At 42.3% G+C, this 13923-nt stretch overlaps 1 protein-coding gene across 1 annotated transcript; it reads right to left on the minus strand.

The window, feature by feature from the left end:
- Positions 1-9517: 9517 nt before the first annotated feature.
- On the minus strand, positions 9518-13882 carry LOC120602800 (uncharacterized). Its single transcript, XM_039863019.1, has 2 exons — positions 13348-13882; positions 9518-12653 (listed from the first exon to the last, which is right to left on the minus strand). Exon 2 carries the CDS (start codon positions 10502-10504, stop codon positions 9518-9520), a length of 987 nt encoding a protein of 328 aa, XP_039718953.1. The 5' UTR covers positions 10505-12653; positions 13348-13882.
- Positions 13883-13923: the final 41 nt, after the last annotated feature.

Consider the following 13923-nt stretch of genomic DNA (forward strand, 5'->3'; position numbering starts at 1 on the left):
TATATAGAACTTCTAGAAGAAAACGTGAGAAAATTGTTGTGACTTTGGGTTGGGCAAAGAGTTCTGAGATACAATACCAAGAGCAAGGCCCATAAAAGAAAACAGGATAAATTGGACTTCTCAAAGTTAAAAACACTCATCGAAGACATTGTTTAAAAAGTGAATAAAAAGGCAAACCACTGTCTGGGTGAAAATATGTGCAAAGCGGATATCTGAAAAAGGATTTGCATCCCAAACGTGTAAAGAACTCTAAAAAAGTCAGTGATAAGAAAACTCACTTTTAAAAAAAATGGACAAAAGATTTGAACAGATGCACTTCGCCAAAGAAAATATACAGATGGCAACCAGACACATGAAAAGATGCTCAACGTTATTGGTCGTTAGGGAAATGCAAATTAAAACCAGAATGAGGTACTTCCCCACACCTATTAAAATGGCTAATTTTTTTTTTTAATTTGCCAATTATCAAGTGCTAATGCGAATTCAGAACGACTGGAACTCTGGTACATTGCTGGTGAAATGCAAAATGGTGCAGCCACTTAGGAAAACGGTTTAGCAGTTTCTTATAAAGTTAACTATACATTGACGGTACGACCCTGCAATCCCTTGCCTAGCTCTTTACTCTAGAAAAATAAATAGTTAGGTTCACACAAAACTCTGTACAACAATGTTCACAGCAATATTTAATAGCCAAAACCTGGAAATAACCCAAACGTCCCTCGAATGGGGAATGTATGACCAAACTGTGGAACATCCATATAATGGAATATGACTAAGGAATAAAAAGATAACACTTTTGACAACACGGGTGAAACTCAAATGCATTGTATTAAGGGAAAGAAGTCAGACTCAAAAAATTGCCAGTCGCGTGATTATCTTTATGTGACATTCTTGCAAGAGCAAAACTATAGAGACAGAAAACAGATCAGTGGTTGCTAAGGGCTGGGAGCAGGGATGGCGTAGGGGTATCGGGTGTAGAATTTACTACTAACGAGCTTGGAGAAATTTAGAGAGATAACGGAATTATTTCATATCTCGTTCATGGTGATGGTTACACAATTAACTATGTATGTTTGTCAAAACTTGCAGAACTGTCCATAAAAAGGCTTTTCACTATAGGTAAATTAGACCTAATTTTTTTTAAAAAGGAGAAAAAAGTGTGCAAGTGTGATGGGCCGAATCAATGATTAATATTCAGATTAGTGACTCATATTCATTCATTTATTTATTCAATAAATATTTATTTGAAGCCCACCTTGCATAAGGCTTTGTGCTGGGCATGGAAGCATAAGGAGTGAAGAATTTAGAGACTGTCCCTAACATTCCAGCACAAGATTTGATCACTCTAATGAATTAAATCTCAGAAAGGGTGCTGTTTGGGACCCTGAGCTTCAGACTCAGATATTCTTGGGTGGAAGTCCCGGCTTCACCCCATAGTCACTGTGTGACCTTGGGTAAATGACTGATCCTCTCTGGGCCTATTTCCTCATCTGAAAAAAAAAAAATATGGAAATAAGCATAGTATCTACCTCTGAGGATTATTGTCAAGATTAAATGAGGGAATGCACAAAACTTAGAATAGTGCCTGGTGCAAAGAATGACATTTGTAAACAAACGTTATTAGCCTTCCTGCCCCGGTTGGTTGTCAAGGTAGTTACATATAACCAGGTATGCAGACATTTTTTAGAAACACAAAGCTGTGAATGGTAGGTAGGTTCCCAGGCTCATCCATGAACCTCTACTTTATAGCTAACACTGCAGGTAATAGAAACATCCTCCTTTTCCACCATCTGTATTCACGCATTCTGCATTAGCAGCAAGGCAGAAGGAGGAAGTCAGGTTGTTCTTTGCAGGTCAAGCCTTTGCAAACCCTGATAGGTAATTTGAGTTCCCAGCCCTGGCCTAGCCGCATCTAAGCCTTTGTTCCTTCTCTGCTGCCCCCTTGAGGCCGCTACGGAATCTAAGGTGTTAGGCCTATTTTCTTTGAGTGTGGAGATGCGGGGGCGAAGGGGGAAAACGCATTCATTGTATGGAGTCGATGAACCACAGCATAATTATAATCTTAAAACTTTGCCTCAGGTACCTTTCTGGAGAACTGTTTGGTAATGTGTTTCAATTTACTATAGAATGTGCTGTTTGATCCAACAGTCCCACCTTATTTCAAGAAAGGGAGGGAGGAAGCGGACACTTAGTGAACCAAGTGAGCCTATGAACACTTAGCCCTAAGCCTATGTATTGCACATTCTTCTAGACATTTGTTCAGGCTGATGAAATACAGTCACAAGTTCTTTGACCCTCCTCCGGTAGAGAGGTTGGGTCTGTGTCTCCTCCCCTTAAATATGGGCAGGCTTCTGATTGGTTGATCAGTGGAATGACACTGTGCTGTTTTCCTGGCTCAGGCCTCAAGAAAATATCAGCTTTTACTTTCCATCTCTTCAAACCCTCTCAGCCCTGAGCTGCCATATAAGAAGTCTATGTTGAGACCACCGAGACTTCATGGTCATACTCAGGACCAGAGTCCCAGCTACGCCCAGTCTCCTAGCCATCACCGCCACTGTCCTGAACCCTCCAGACTGATTCACGTACCAGTTGAATACACCGAGTGTCCTCAGTAGATGTCACGTGGAAAAGAAGAATCACTCAGCTGAGCCCTGCCCAAATTCCTGAAGCACAACATCATGACACATAAAAAAAAAAGGGATGTTGATTTGAGCCACTGTTGTGGAGTAATTTGCTGAGTGAGAATAGGTAACAACCATAATAACAATAAGTTAACAGAAACTTCTGCACCATACGCAGAGCAAGGAAGAGAGGGCTGAAACCACAGGCCTTGGCCTCTGGATCCAAGTGGACGCCGAAGCTTCGGCTTGTATTCAGTAATAGAAGAATACGCTCCACAAGAAGCAAAACCTGAGCCAGGCTCCTGAAGCCAGTGTGGCAAGGGCGGCACACCGCCACTGGGAAAGGAAACAAAGAAAATAAAACAGCAGGGGGCCCTGCCTGGGACTCTGACTTAGAGAACGTAGAATTTCTAAAGCCAAAAAGAAGAAAAAAGGATATACTAGGCACATATTAAACAAAAGATGTCTAATAGATCTATAGGCATATCAGACAAAACGGAATTTAGAAGAAAAAGTATTTAGTGAGAGATAACATCACTATATAATGGGATATAAAGTTCAAGTTGCCAAGAAAATATGTCTAAAATTGTGCATAACACTTATATATGTTGTTAAAAAACAAAATTCGACTTAGTAAATGAGAAGATCTGATCGGCTTTATTAAACAATTCATCGAAGTCAGGCAGCATTTCATTTAGCAAGCAGGGAGATACTCTGAAGAGTTACACAAAACAGAAAGGAGGGTGGGACAAAGGAAGTCACTGACAGAGGAAAAATGACAGTTCAGGGGGCTTGTTGCTGGTCAAGAAGAAAATCTTCCTCCTGCGGGGGTAGCAAAGTAGACACAGCTTCCTGTTGAAGGCGCACAGTATGTCTCCTGTTTGGACTAATTGAGGATGAGTGGCAGGGTGTGAGAGCTCCCTCTACAGGCCTTCCTGACTCCAATTTTAGTTGAGGTTTCCTTTATTAATCTTCACGATATAAAATAAAATTGATGCAAAATATATTCAATTAAAACTGACAGAACCTTAAGATAGTGACACATTCTGCATCATTTTAGAAAAGATATAACAAACAAGCTTTATATAATGGGCATATATAGAAGAGTGTACCTAACAATTGGAGAATAAAAATTCTTTTAAAGCAGAGCGAACTTCAAGCATTTCTCATCAAATTTCTTATCGAATTTCCAAGAATCAGTAATATAGAGATCATTTTTCTGGACCACAATACAATTAAGTTTGAAATAGTTAACAAGGTCTATGGCCATATACCCTGAATGCATGGGATCTCGTATGATCTCAGAAGCTAAGCAGGGTTGGGCCTGCTTAGTACTTGGATGGGAGATTACCTGGTATGGTAAGCTTTAAAAAAAAAAAAAAGAAAAGAAATAGTTAACAAAAACAAACAAAAAACATTCAAAAACCCCATAAGTAAAAACTTTAAAACACATTACTAGATAGCCCAAGGATAAAGGAAAAATCATAATGAAAATTAGAAAATACTTAAGACTGAAAAATAATTAAAATTATAATTTGGGAGATACATCTAAAGTAGTAGACAGTAGGAATTTTTAAAATTTAAATGCTTACACTAGAAGAAAGGCTGAAAATTAATGAGCAAAGCAACCATATTAAGAAATCAAATACAGATCAACAGAACCATGCAAAATTAGAAGCAAAGAAATTATAAAAATAAAAAATAACTTAATAAATGGAAAATATTACAATAATCAATACAGCCAAAAACTGGTTCTCTGAAAAGACCAAAAACCTGACAAATCTCTTGCAAGATTGATCAATGAAAAAGAAGGCTTGAATAAACAATTTTAGGGATGAAAAAGACTCCATACCTACAGATGCAGCAGAGATTTAAAGTCATCATCATCATCATCATCATCATCATCATCAGTATCATAAAAAGATAGAAAATATTGTGAATAACTTTATGCCAATAAATTTGAAAAAAGACAAAAATGGACAATTTCCTACGAAGTCATAGAAAAAAATATAACTTACTAATACCGATTCAACAGGACATAGAAAAATCTATACAATCTTATAACCATTAAAGAAGCTAAAACATGGTTAAAAATCTAGCCATGAATAAAATACAGGGCCCAGATGATTTTATGAGTGAATTTCACCAGCCACCCAAAATCAGATAATTCCATTTTTTACACAAATGTTTTTAGAGTAAAAAAGCGGGAATACTTATTTTGTAAGGTTAGAATACTTTGACATCAAAATCAAAGATAGTACAAGAGAGGGAGTTCAGGCCAATCTCACTCATGAATGTCATTTCGAGCAGTGCTTAGAAAATATTAGCAAACTTAAGCCTGCAATGTATAAAAAGATATTATATCACGAACAAGTTGGGTTTATCCTAGGAATGCAAACTTGATTTATTATTAGGAAATCTACAAGTGTAATTTCTCATATGAACAGATTATAAGGGAAAAAACTACATGATCATGTTGGTAGATGCAGTAAAACTATTCAATAAAATCACCACCCATGCCATGTAAAATCTCTTACAGAATTAAAAATAGAATGACCTTTACTTAATAAAGATTATCTACAAAAATCCCGTGGGAAGAGTATACTTAATAGATGAAACATTGAAAGCATTCTTTTTAAATACTGGAGAATAAAAAGAACGCTGGCCATTACTACATCCGACATCGCCTTAGAGGTCCCAGCCAGCACAGTAAGACAAGAAAAAAAATGATCTAAGGTATGACGATTAGAAAGGAAGAAATAAATATTTATTAATTTCAGATGGTATGATTGCTCTACATAGAAAACTCTAACAAATATGTCGTCAAATTATGAGATTTGATGAGTTTAGTAAGTTTGTTTATCAGAATATCAAAATACCAAAACCAGTTGCATTTTTATATTCCCACAGCCAAAAGGGGAGCCATTAATAACATATTTTAAAGAAGAAGACAACTAGGAATAATTTAAAAGGGGGGTGGTGGTGGACAAAATCTTTGGGAAGGAAGTTCTAAAACTTAAGGGCGATAAAGACCTTTAAAAAATAGAGAGATATTCCAAGATAACCAGGTGTGAAGATTCAATATTGTAAAGATCTCAAAATTATCTATACAGCCAATGCAATTCCAATGCAAATATCAATAAAGTTTTTGCAGAACTTGTTAAGCTGATTCTAAAATTCTCATGGAAAAACAAAGGGCCAAGAATTGCTAATACAATTTCGAGAAAGAAGAATAAGTTCTATGAGAGAGAGAGCAGATATAAAGGTTTATTACAAAGCTATAGTACATAAGATAGACAAAAAGAACAATGGAACAGACCACAGAGCCCAGAAATAGATTATTGAACATATGAAAATGTGATATACAGCACAAGTGACCCTGTAAATGGAAGATGGACCATTTAGTAAGTGGCGCTGAGAAAATTGGCTATCCATATGGGGAAAGAAATGACATCGGGTTCCTATCTCACACTATTCACAAAAACTAACTCTGTGCCTGTTGGAAGGACACAGTATCAGCGACCAAAAGCCCTGTGAGGAGTTGAGTATAGGTGTGGACTGCCCGACCAGCCTCCGTCAGGATTCACTCACCCACCCCTCCTCTCTAAATCGGCCGGACTCAGGGATGACAGCTGGCAGAAGGTTTCCTCCCCAGCTTCACTCTAAGTGTTTGAAGGTGAAACCTTGATCACCTGGCAGCAGCGTCAGCAAGGAGTGCTTGGAGCTGTCTTATGGAGCCCAGAGCTTTTTGCCCCTTGAGCTCTTCCTCCCTCTACTTAAATATTTTGGGACTAACACACACTAGGAGCTGGTTTTTTCTCAGAGGCTAAAATAAGTGGCTATCTGAGTCATACAACTCCCTGAAAATAAAGGCAATAAACTGCACGACATCTACCGTTTGGAGCAGGGTGTTAGGACAAACAAACCAAGAATTTAAAATATGCACAATAAGGAGACATGAGAAGACATTAGCAATATAAAAGAGGAAAAAGAAATAATAAAAATGAATCAATTAGAAGTATTAGGAATGAAAATGTAAAAATTAAAGAATATAATAGCGAAAGAATACAGTAGCATGGAAACAGCTAAAGGATGAATTAGTGAGGTGGATGATAACAGTGATTAAATGCTTTGGTATAGTGATGGCCGTGCTGCCCAGTTGTTTGGTCAAACACTAGCCTAGATGTTGCTGTGAAGGTATTTTATGGATGTAATTAACACTTACAGTCAGTTGACTAAGCAAAGATTACTCTCAGTAATGTGGATGGGCCTCATCTAATCAGTTGAAGGCCTTAAAAGCCAAAACTGAGCCTTCCCAGAATGGAAGGAATTCAGACTCCAGACTACATCAACTCCTTTCTGAGTTCCCAGTCTGTCAGCCTGCCTTATAGATTTGAGACTCAAGACTACAGTGTCAGCTCTTGCCTGACCAGCCCTGCAGACTTTACACTTGCCAGCAATCCATAGTCACATGAACTAATTCCTTGAAATAAATCAAATATATATTTATGATTGATCTGTTGGTTTTGTGTCTCTAGAGAACCTTGACCGATACAAATGGAATCTAAAACTTTCACCACTGTGGAAGGCCCTTTACCTTCCCTGCTTTTTATACAGTCAGCATATGTGTTACTTCTGTGCATATTGAAAACTCCATCTGTGGGAGTTGCAATAAACTTACAGGGGCTGAAATGGAGGAGTGAGGTGAATGTGGAGGCCGGAGAGGCTGGATTTATCTGTTTCCTCACCATCGTGCAGACATTAAACATTTAGACACTTAGTTCACGAATGATGTAATGCATTTCACAGTGTACCCTGCTGGGAAGGACACCGTCCCAGGTTGTCCCACTTGTGAGTGCTGCTGTCTGCATAAAGTGTTGACCACCAGTCTCCCTGTTGTTGAAGTCCACTGTTCCTGGGTAATTAATAATTAATCTGTAGGTGATAATTTGCATGACTAACCTGTTTCCCAACTGTGTTTCACCCAGTTGTTTTAATGTCTCTTGGAGATCCTTGCCTGATTCAATTAGGGACTTTAAAGGGGTGATTTTCTGCTTCTATTCTGACCAGCCCTACAGACTTTACCAGGTAAACTTGCCAGCAATCCATAGTTACGTGAACTAATACATCAGAGCAGTCATCTGATGTATTTTGTTTTTAACAACATAGTAGTAGGTTTTGGTTAGTTGGATTAGAAACACGGCCCATCTATAATCCTAAAGGTAAGTGGAAGCGACCTGGGACCATCTATTAAAGAGATTCTGGTCCAAACCCCTTATTTTCCAGAAGGGACTCAGACTCGGAGACAGAAAGAGATTTGCTCAAAGGCTCCCAGCATGAACTTTGTAATGTCTCGGAGGAGCTTTTGGATACGTAGAAAAGACATTTACAATTACTTGGATTTTCAGTTCAGATGATTTGCCCAAACTCTTCCCCACCTGAGTGTGCCCTTCAGAATTACCTGGTGTTCTTTCACACCATGGCTGTGCTTCCCCGTCCTCCAGCTTCTGATTTAGCAGGCCCCGGGGTGGTATCTATATTTTGAAAAAGTCCAGATGATTCCTTTTCTGTTTCTTCTCAGAAGTTCACTTTGATTTTTATTTTTAAAAATTGCACAAGTAATTAAGAATGAGTTTATTCTTGTGAAGAATACAGCAGGGTGTACAGAACCATCTGGGAAAGCTGCCTTCACACCCACTCCTTACGCTCACTGCACTCCTCAGAAGTATCCAGTTTGATAAGTCACTTTCCGGTTGGTTGTATATGCATTTACTCACTTCTATGTGCATAGGCGTGTATCTAATTTTTAAATAAATGGGATTATAGCATTTGTGTTGTTCCATGATTTGCTTTTGTTACTTACCAATGTCTCTTGAAAGTCTTTTCTCATTGCTATATACAGATCTACCCAATTCTGGTTAACAGGCTGTGAACTATTTCCCTGTATAGAACCATCATTGAAGGAAACCAGAATATGTTGCCCCAAAATATGCCTCTTTAATGTAAGAGTTACTTTGAGGCCATAGTCACAGGTTCCAGGCAGACATATCTTTTGAGGACAACTAGGCAACCAACTACAAGCTCCATATTTATTTTTTCGTGTAGTGAACCAGTTTCCCCAACTCTATCTGCTAAATGTTCCATGCTTTCCCCACTGGTTTATGCTGTCACCTTTTCATGTACCAACTTCTCATTTGGAGCCAGCTGATGTCTGGGCTCTCTCTGCATTCTAGTCCATTCATCTGCCCGTTTTCTGCCTCTACCATATTGTTTTTGTTACTGTGATTTTGTAATACGTCTTAATAGTTGATAGAGTAAGTCCCTACTCTGGCTCCATGTTTTTTTTCAAAAATGCTTTACATTTTTAAAAATCTTGATTTTCCATATACATCTTAGAATCCCTTGGGATTTGGGTTGGAATCCTAATAACTTTATGGATTAATATGGAGACAATTGACATTTTAAAGACATTAGGTCAGTCCATCCATGAATTGACTATGTCTCATCATTTATTCAGTTCTTCTTTTTATGTCCTTTAATACAATATGAAAGTGTCCACCAAGGCCTTGTTAGGGTAATTAGGGAAGAGCACTCTACGATTTACATACAGCACATTTTTATATATCCTCTCTCCCTGGAGTCCTATTATCTCTACTTACAGAAAAGGAAAATGAGGCTGAGAAGGGTGAAGGGATCTCCCCAAGGACATACAGTAGCGTCAGAGCCGAGACTAGGTCCCCCAGCCCAGCCTCTGGTAAGCATGTAACTTGCATATTGCATACCACCCACTCTTGTACCCAGCCCGGTAAAGGCTAGGGGACAGATCTGATGCCATTCGATCTCTTACCGACAAAGCAAGCCAGACATATACCAGAGGCCAGTTCACACTTGATCATTTATTTTAAGATCTGCACGAAGAGAGACACGGCATAGATATACAGAAGAATGATGAAAACACAGGTCGCTTTGACTTGCTGTGCGAGCGCCTGCTTAGATGATCTGAAGGCCATTTTGCTTGTCCTATTGCTCTGGAACCTGGTGTGAATGGGCATGTTGGTGGCCCCAAATTTACAGCCTCCTTTTCCCTTGCTGGCATCCTTGTCCCTAATCCTGAGGCACAGGCTAATGGAGGCCAGCGTGAGCCTGCTCAGGATGGCTGGGTTGGGTCCAGGGAAGCGCTGGCTCAAAGGAACAGTGGTGGCTGGAAGGATGGCGGTAACTGCATCCAGGTCTTTGGAAGCTGCCCCGCATGGCCTGGCCCACTCCAGGGGTCGGAGGCCACTGTGCTGCATGACCCGGGCCACCTGTCCCATGGCCACCAACAATCTCTCTAGGCAGCGGACCAGCAGAGACACGGCCACCTGTTGCAACACAGCCCGCAGCAGCAGCTCCAAGGCCTTGCTATTCTCGTGGCGGAAGTTGACTAGGCTGTAGTAGGCCCACTGGGCCACGGAGAGCAGGGCTAGGCCGCCCTTCCACCGCAGGAGCCACAGGATGCCGCAATGGGCTCTGTGGATCAGGGTGACCAGCGTCTGAAGGCCCCAGGCCCATGCGATGGTCAGTGGCTGCCCCAAGGCCTGTTGGACTGGCAGCAGCACGTCCACGAACAGCTTTCGGGCCAGGATGACGGTGAGCCTCCCACCGAGCTGCAGGCTGCTGTACCACAGGATGCAGAGGCCCAGCAAATAGACCGCAAGGCAGTGGGAGGCCATATTTGTCATGGCCACATGCAGCCCCAGCAGGCGCGCATAGAATTTCACCAGGCCAGGGCTGCACAGGAGCAGAAGCAGGAGCTGCCAGGCGCCTCTGGCCAGTCGGCCCCCATTCTGTGGGGCATCCTCCCGACAGCTGGTGGTGGAGGAGCAGGGAGTAGGGTCCTTCATGACCCAGAGGCTCTGCGCCCAGGCGTCCACCCTGGGGGCATGGGGCTACGCTCATGCCACAAGCTCATATTAACTGACCCTCCGGCCAAAATGCCCTGTCATCTGGGCCAGGGGGTTTTGCAACAATCAATGACAGCACAAAAGATCAGAATGTGAGCTCATGTCAAAGAGAGGGGCATTATTGCTTCAATGGGCAAGGGAGGCAGCCTCTGAAAGTGAAACTGTGATGTTCTAGTTGGGGCCTCCTGTGTTCATGCCCTCATCTGACCAGTGTGAACCAGGCTAGGCCTGCAGTGGGGCTGGGCACATGGGAACAGAACAGTCTCTGCTGACACAAAGCTTCCAGTCTGCTAAAGGAGGTGGACGTCGAAAAACCCTCACAACGAAGCTGCCTGACTGAGCTTCTGTCTTGCCCTCCTGCCCCCCCATTCTGTTCCTCCCCGTGGCCTCCTAACCTTTGCTATAGCAAGACCACAGCTCGGGTTTTACCTGGCAGCAGGGAACATCTGTCCTTCAGGTATTCAAGCAAAACCTCGGACCCTTTCCGCTCATTAGAAGTTCGATTTTGAAAACAGCATTGATGGAGGAACTTTTGTAAATAAAAGCAATCCATTTCTTTCCAGACTCTGGATTTCATCCTTGGATTAAACCAGAAATCCAGGATCAGGTAACCCAACCCCCTTGTTCTGGCCCCTTGTAAACAGCTTGTGAGGATCAGATCGGCGTGGTGTCAGGAGTTCATTGGTTTGCACTGGGTGCCCAACCATTGTGTGTTCACTGTGGGGTGATGTTCAGGGTGTCATCAGCAACATGCCACTCTGGCCCCTTTAGGGGAACCGTGTCTCCCCAGAGAAGTTTGTTTCAAGCCTTATTTCAGGCACGGTGAACTCCTTCTTGCCACTGGTTTGTTTTTATTGTGTGGATATTTGAATCACGTTACTAATCGTATTTATCTCTTTTATTTGGCCTCACAGAGGCTTGGAACTAAAAGGCAGGACTACTCTGGTGTAAACAGTTCTACAGTGTGTGTTTGGATGTGATCCCTCTCTGCTTTATCTTATTTTCCTTCTCTCACTTCCTTACTTTTTTCTTGTTGAGTTGCATACATCTTGGTGTAGACTTAGACATGTTCTTGGAAGGAGAAAAGGATATGGTGAACCCCACAGATGAATCTAAACTTACATATATAAATTAATCTATCCCTTCTAAATGTAACATCTGCTCAGGATTCCAAAATGGATACCCTGACTCCCGGGCTCCCTGCTCCTTCTCCCTGCCCCCAGTCCCAGGTCCTGTCCATCCTAAATATCTCCTTCATGGTTTTGCTCCTTCATGTCCCCTTCAGTGCCCTTTTCCAGGTCACCACCCGGATGGCTTGCAACAATGAAAGCCCTTCTACCTTATCCCCATCCTTTAACTGGTCTCTCCCAATATAGGTGGCCCCTTAGTGTCATTCTTAGGCAGAGCAGCCCTCAGTACACAAATGAGGAAAGAATCCCTCACTCGACAGATGGGGAAACTGAGGCCCAAGGCAATAATATCCCAGTGAGCTATATGCACAACTGGCATGACAGTGCAGCCTGTTGAGGCTGTCCTTTCTCATGACTGCAGAAGGGGAACGGTCTGTCCAGGATCTTCAGTGACACTGTTTGTTAAATCTTTTTGAACCCTCACCACGATTTTTTTTGACATTCAATATTATTTTATATTAATTGCAGGTGTACAACATAGTGGTTAGACATTTATATAATTTGCAAAGTGATCCCCACACCCCCCACCTCCAGTAAGTCTAGGACCCACCTGGCACCATGCATAGTCATTACGATATTATTGACTATATTCCTATGCTGTACTTCATCCCTTATTACAATTTTAGTCTTATTTGGTCCGTTATGATGGCTTTCTCGATCCCCTCTATATTCTCACAGTCTGGCGCATTACCTGGCACAGAGCAGGTTTTCAGTAAGAATTTCTTGTTGAGTGACTGAGTGACTCAGGACCCAGAGCTCCTTTTCCAGGGATGGGGTTACTGAACCCTGAGTCTGATGTCATGAAAACTCAATCTAAATTCACTCAGACTTGAGCTGTCCTTCACGAATTGTGCGATTTTTGTCAAATTCTGTCCTCTTGGCCTGAAACTTAGTTTTCTCTGTAAGAAAGGATAATATGTATCATAATCCCTTCTCTGCAATTATGAAATAAAAAAATTTAAGTCATTTGGTGGCAAAAACCACACTGATCTCAATTTTTTAAGCAGTTAAGTCAGCCTTGAACTGTTGGGAGGCTATTTATATCTATCCCACTTAATGTGAATATTCATGTTTCTTTACAGAATTAATTAATGTATTTCATCAGAGTTTTGGGAGGATTACATAATATACAGTATGTGCACCATATTGCATGATATTATCTAAAACATGAAAAATGCTGAATTTAGAAACACATCTGGCCCCAAAGATTTAATAAGGGACTGAGGATCTGTCAGCGCTGCCCCTACGGGATGGTGTGAGGATTAAATGAGAATGTTTTTTAACAACGGTGTTGAGCGATGCCCAGGAGGGGAATCAAAGGCCATGACCGGTGGGAGGAAGGTGGAAGGTGACAGGGGGGAGAATGTCCACTGCAGGGAAGAAGCTGGAGTGGTTGGTTAGGGCAGAGCCTTGTGGGGGCAGCCTCAGGAATTAACGCTTAATCTTGAGGAAACGATGCAGGGTGAGGGGCACGGGAAGTAACAGAATGAGATTTGATTCTTAGAAAGATTTGGAGGGGCAAGTCCGGAGGCAGGGAGAGGTTAGGAGCCTCCTGGGTCACCTGGGAGCCCCAGCAGAAAACAGCAAGGGTACCTTCATGCAGAGGGTCTGGAAGGCCAGGTTCCGTGACGCTGGGCGGCTGGACCCATGACCCCAGACCCCCTCAAGAGACCTTCAGAACCACGCTCGGGCCATTGCGACGGGACACTGGGAGGAATGGCGACACGGGGCTTGGGTGTGCGTGTGTGGGGGGGGTTCCCTGAAATCAGGACGCATTGCAGGCAAGCTGGTGTCGCGGAAGCGGCTCTAGATTGGAGCCGGAAAACCAGGGGTTCGGTCTTTTGTTTCCAACTTAGAGCAGGTGGGAATGGGCAACTCGTTCCAACTCAATGTGCCTGCAAAATGGCAACAATGCTGATCTACTCTGTGGGGCGGAAACGGATACCACGTGTGAAAGCGCTGCGGACTGAAGACCACAGCTGGGTTATTCCATTCCAGAGGTGACTGCGTTTCATACGAAAAGCGACGCATCCACCTTCCTAAAGCCGAACGGCACGTTTCATGGAATCTGATTGCCGCCTATGGCCGTAGGTTTATTGCATTCCAGTTCTTTACCAGCGTTTCCGAGGCTTTTCACTAAGTTTGAACCCAGCCGCTCGCCGTAGGGGC

Source organism: Pteropus medius, unplaced genomic scaffold (genome assembly GCF_902729225.1).
Source record: "Pteropus medius unplaced genomic scaffold, Ma_sr-lr_union100, whole genome shotgun sequence".
Lineage (NCBI taxonomy): Eukaryota > Metazoa > Chordata > Mammalia > Chiroptera > Pteropodidae > Pteropus > Pteropus medius.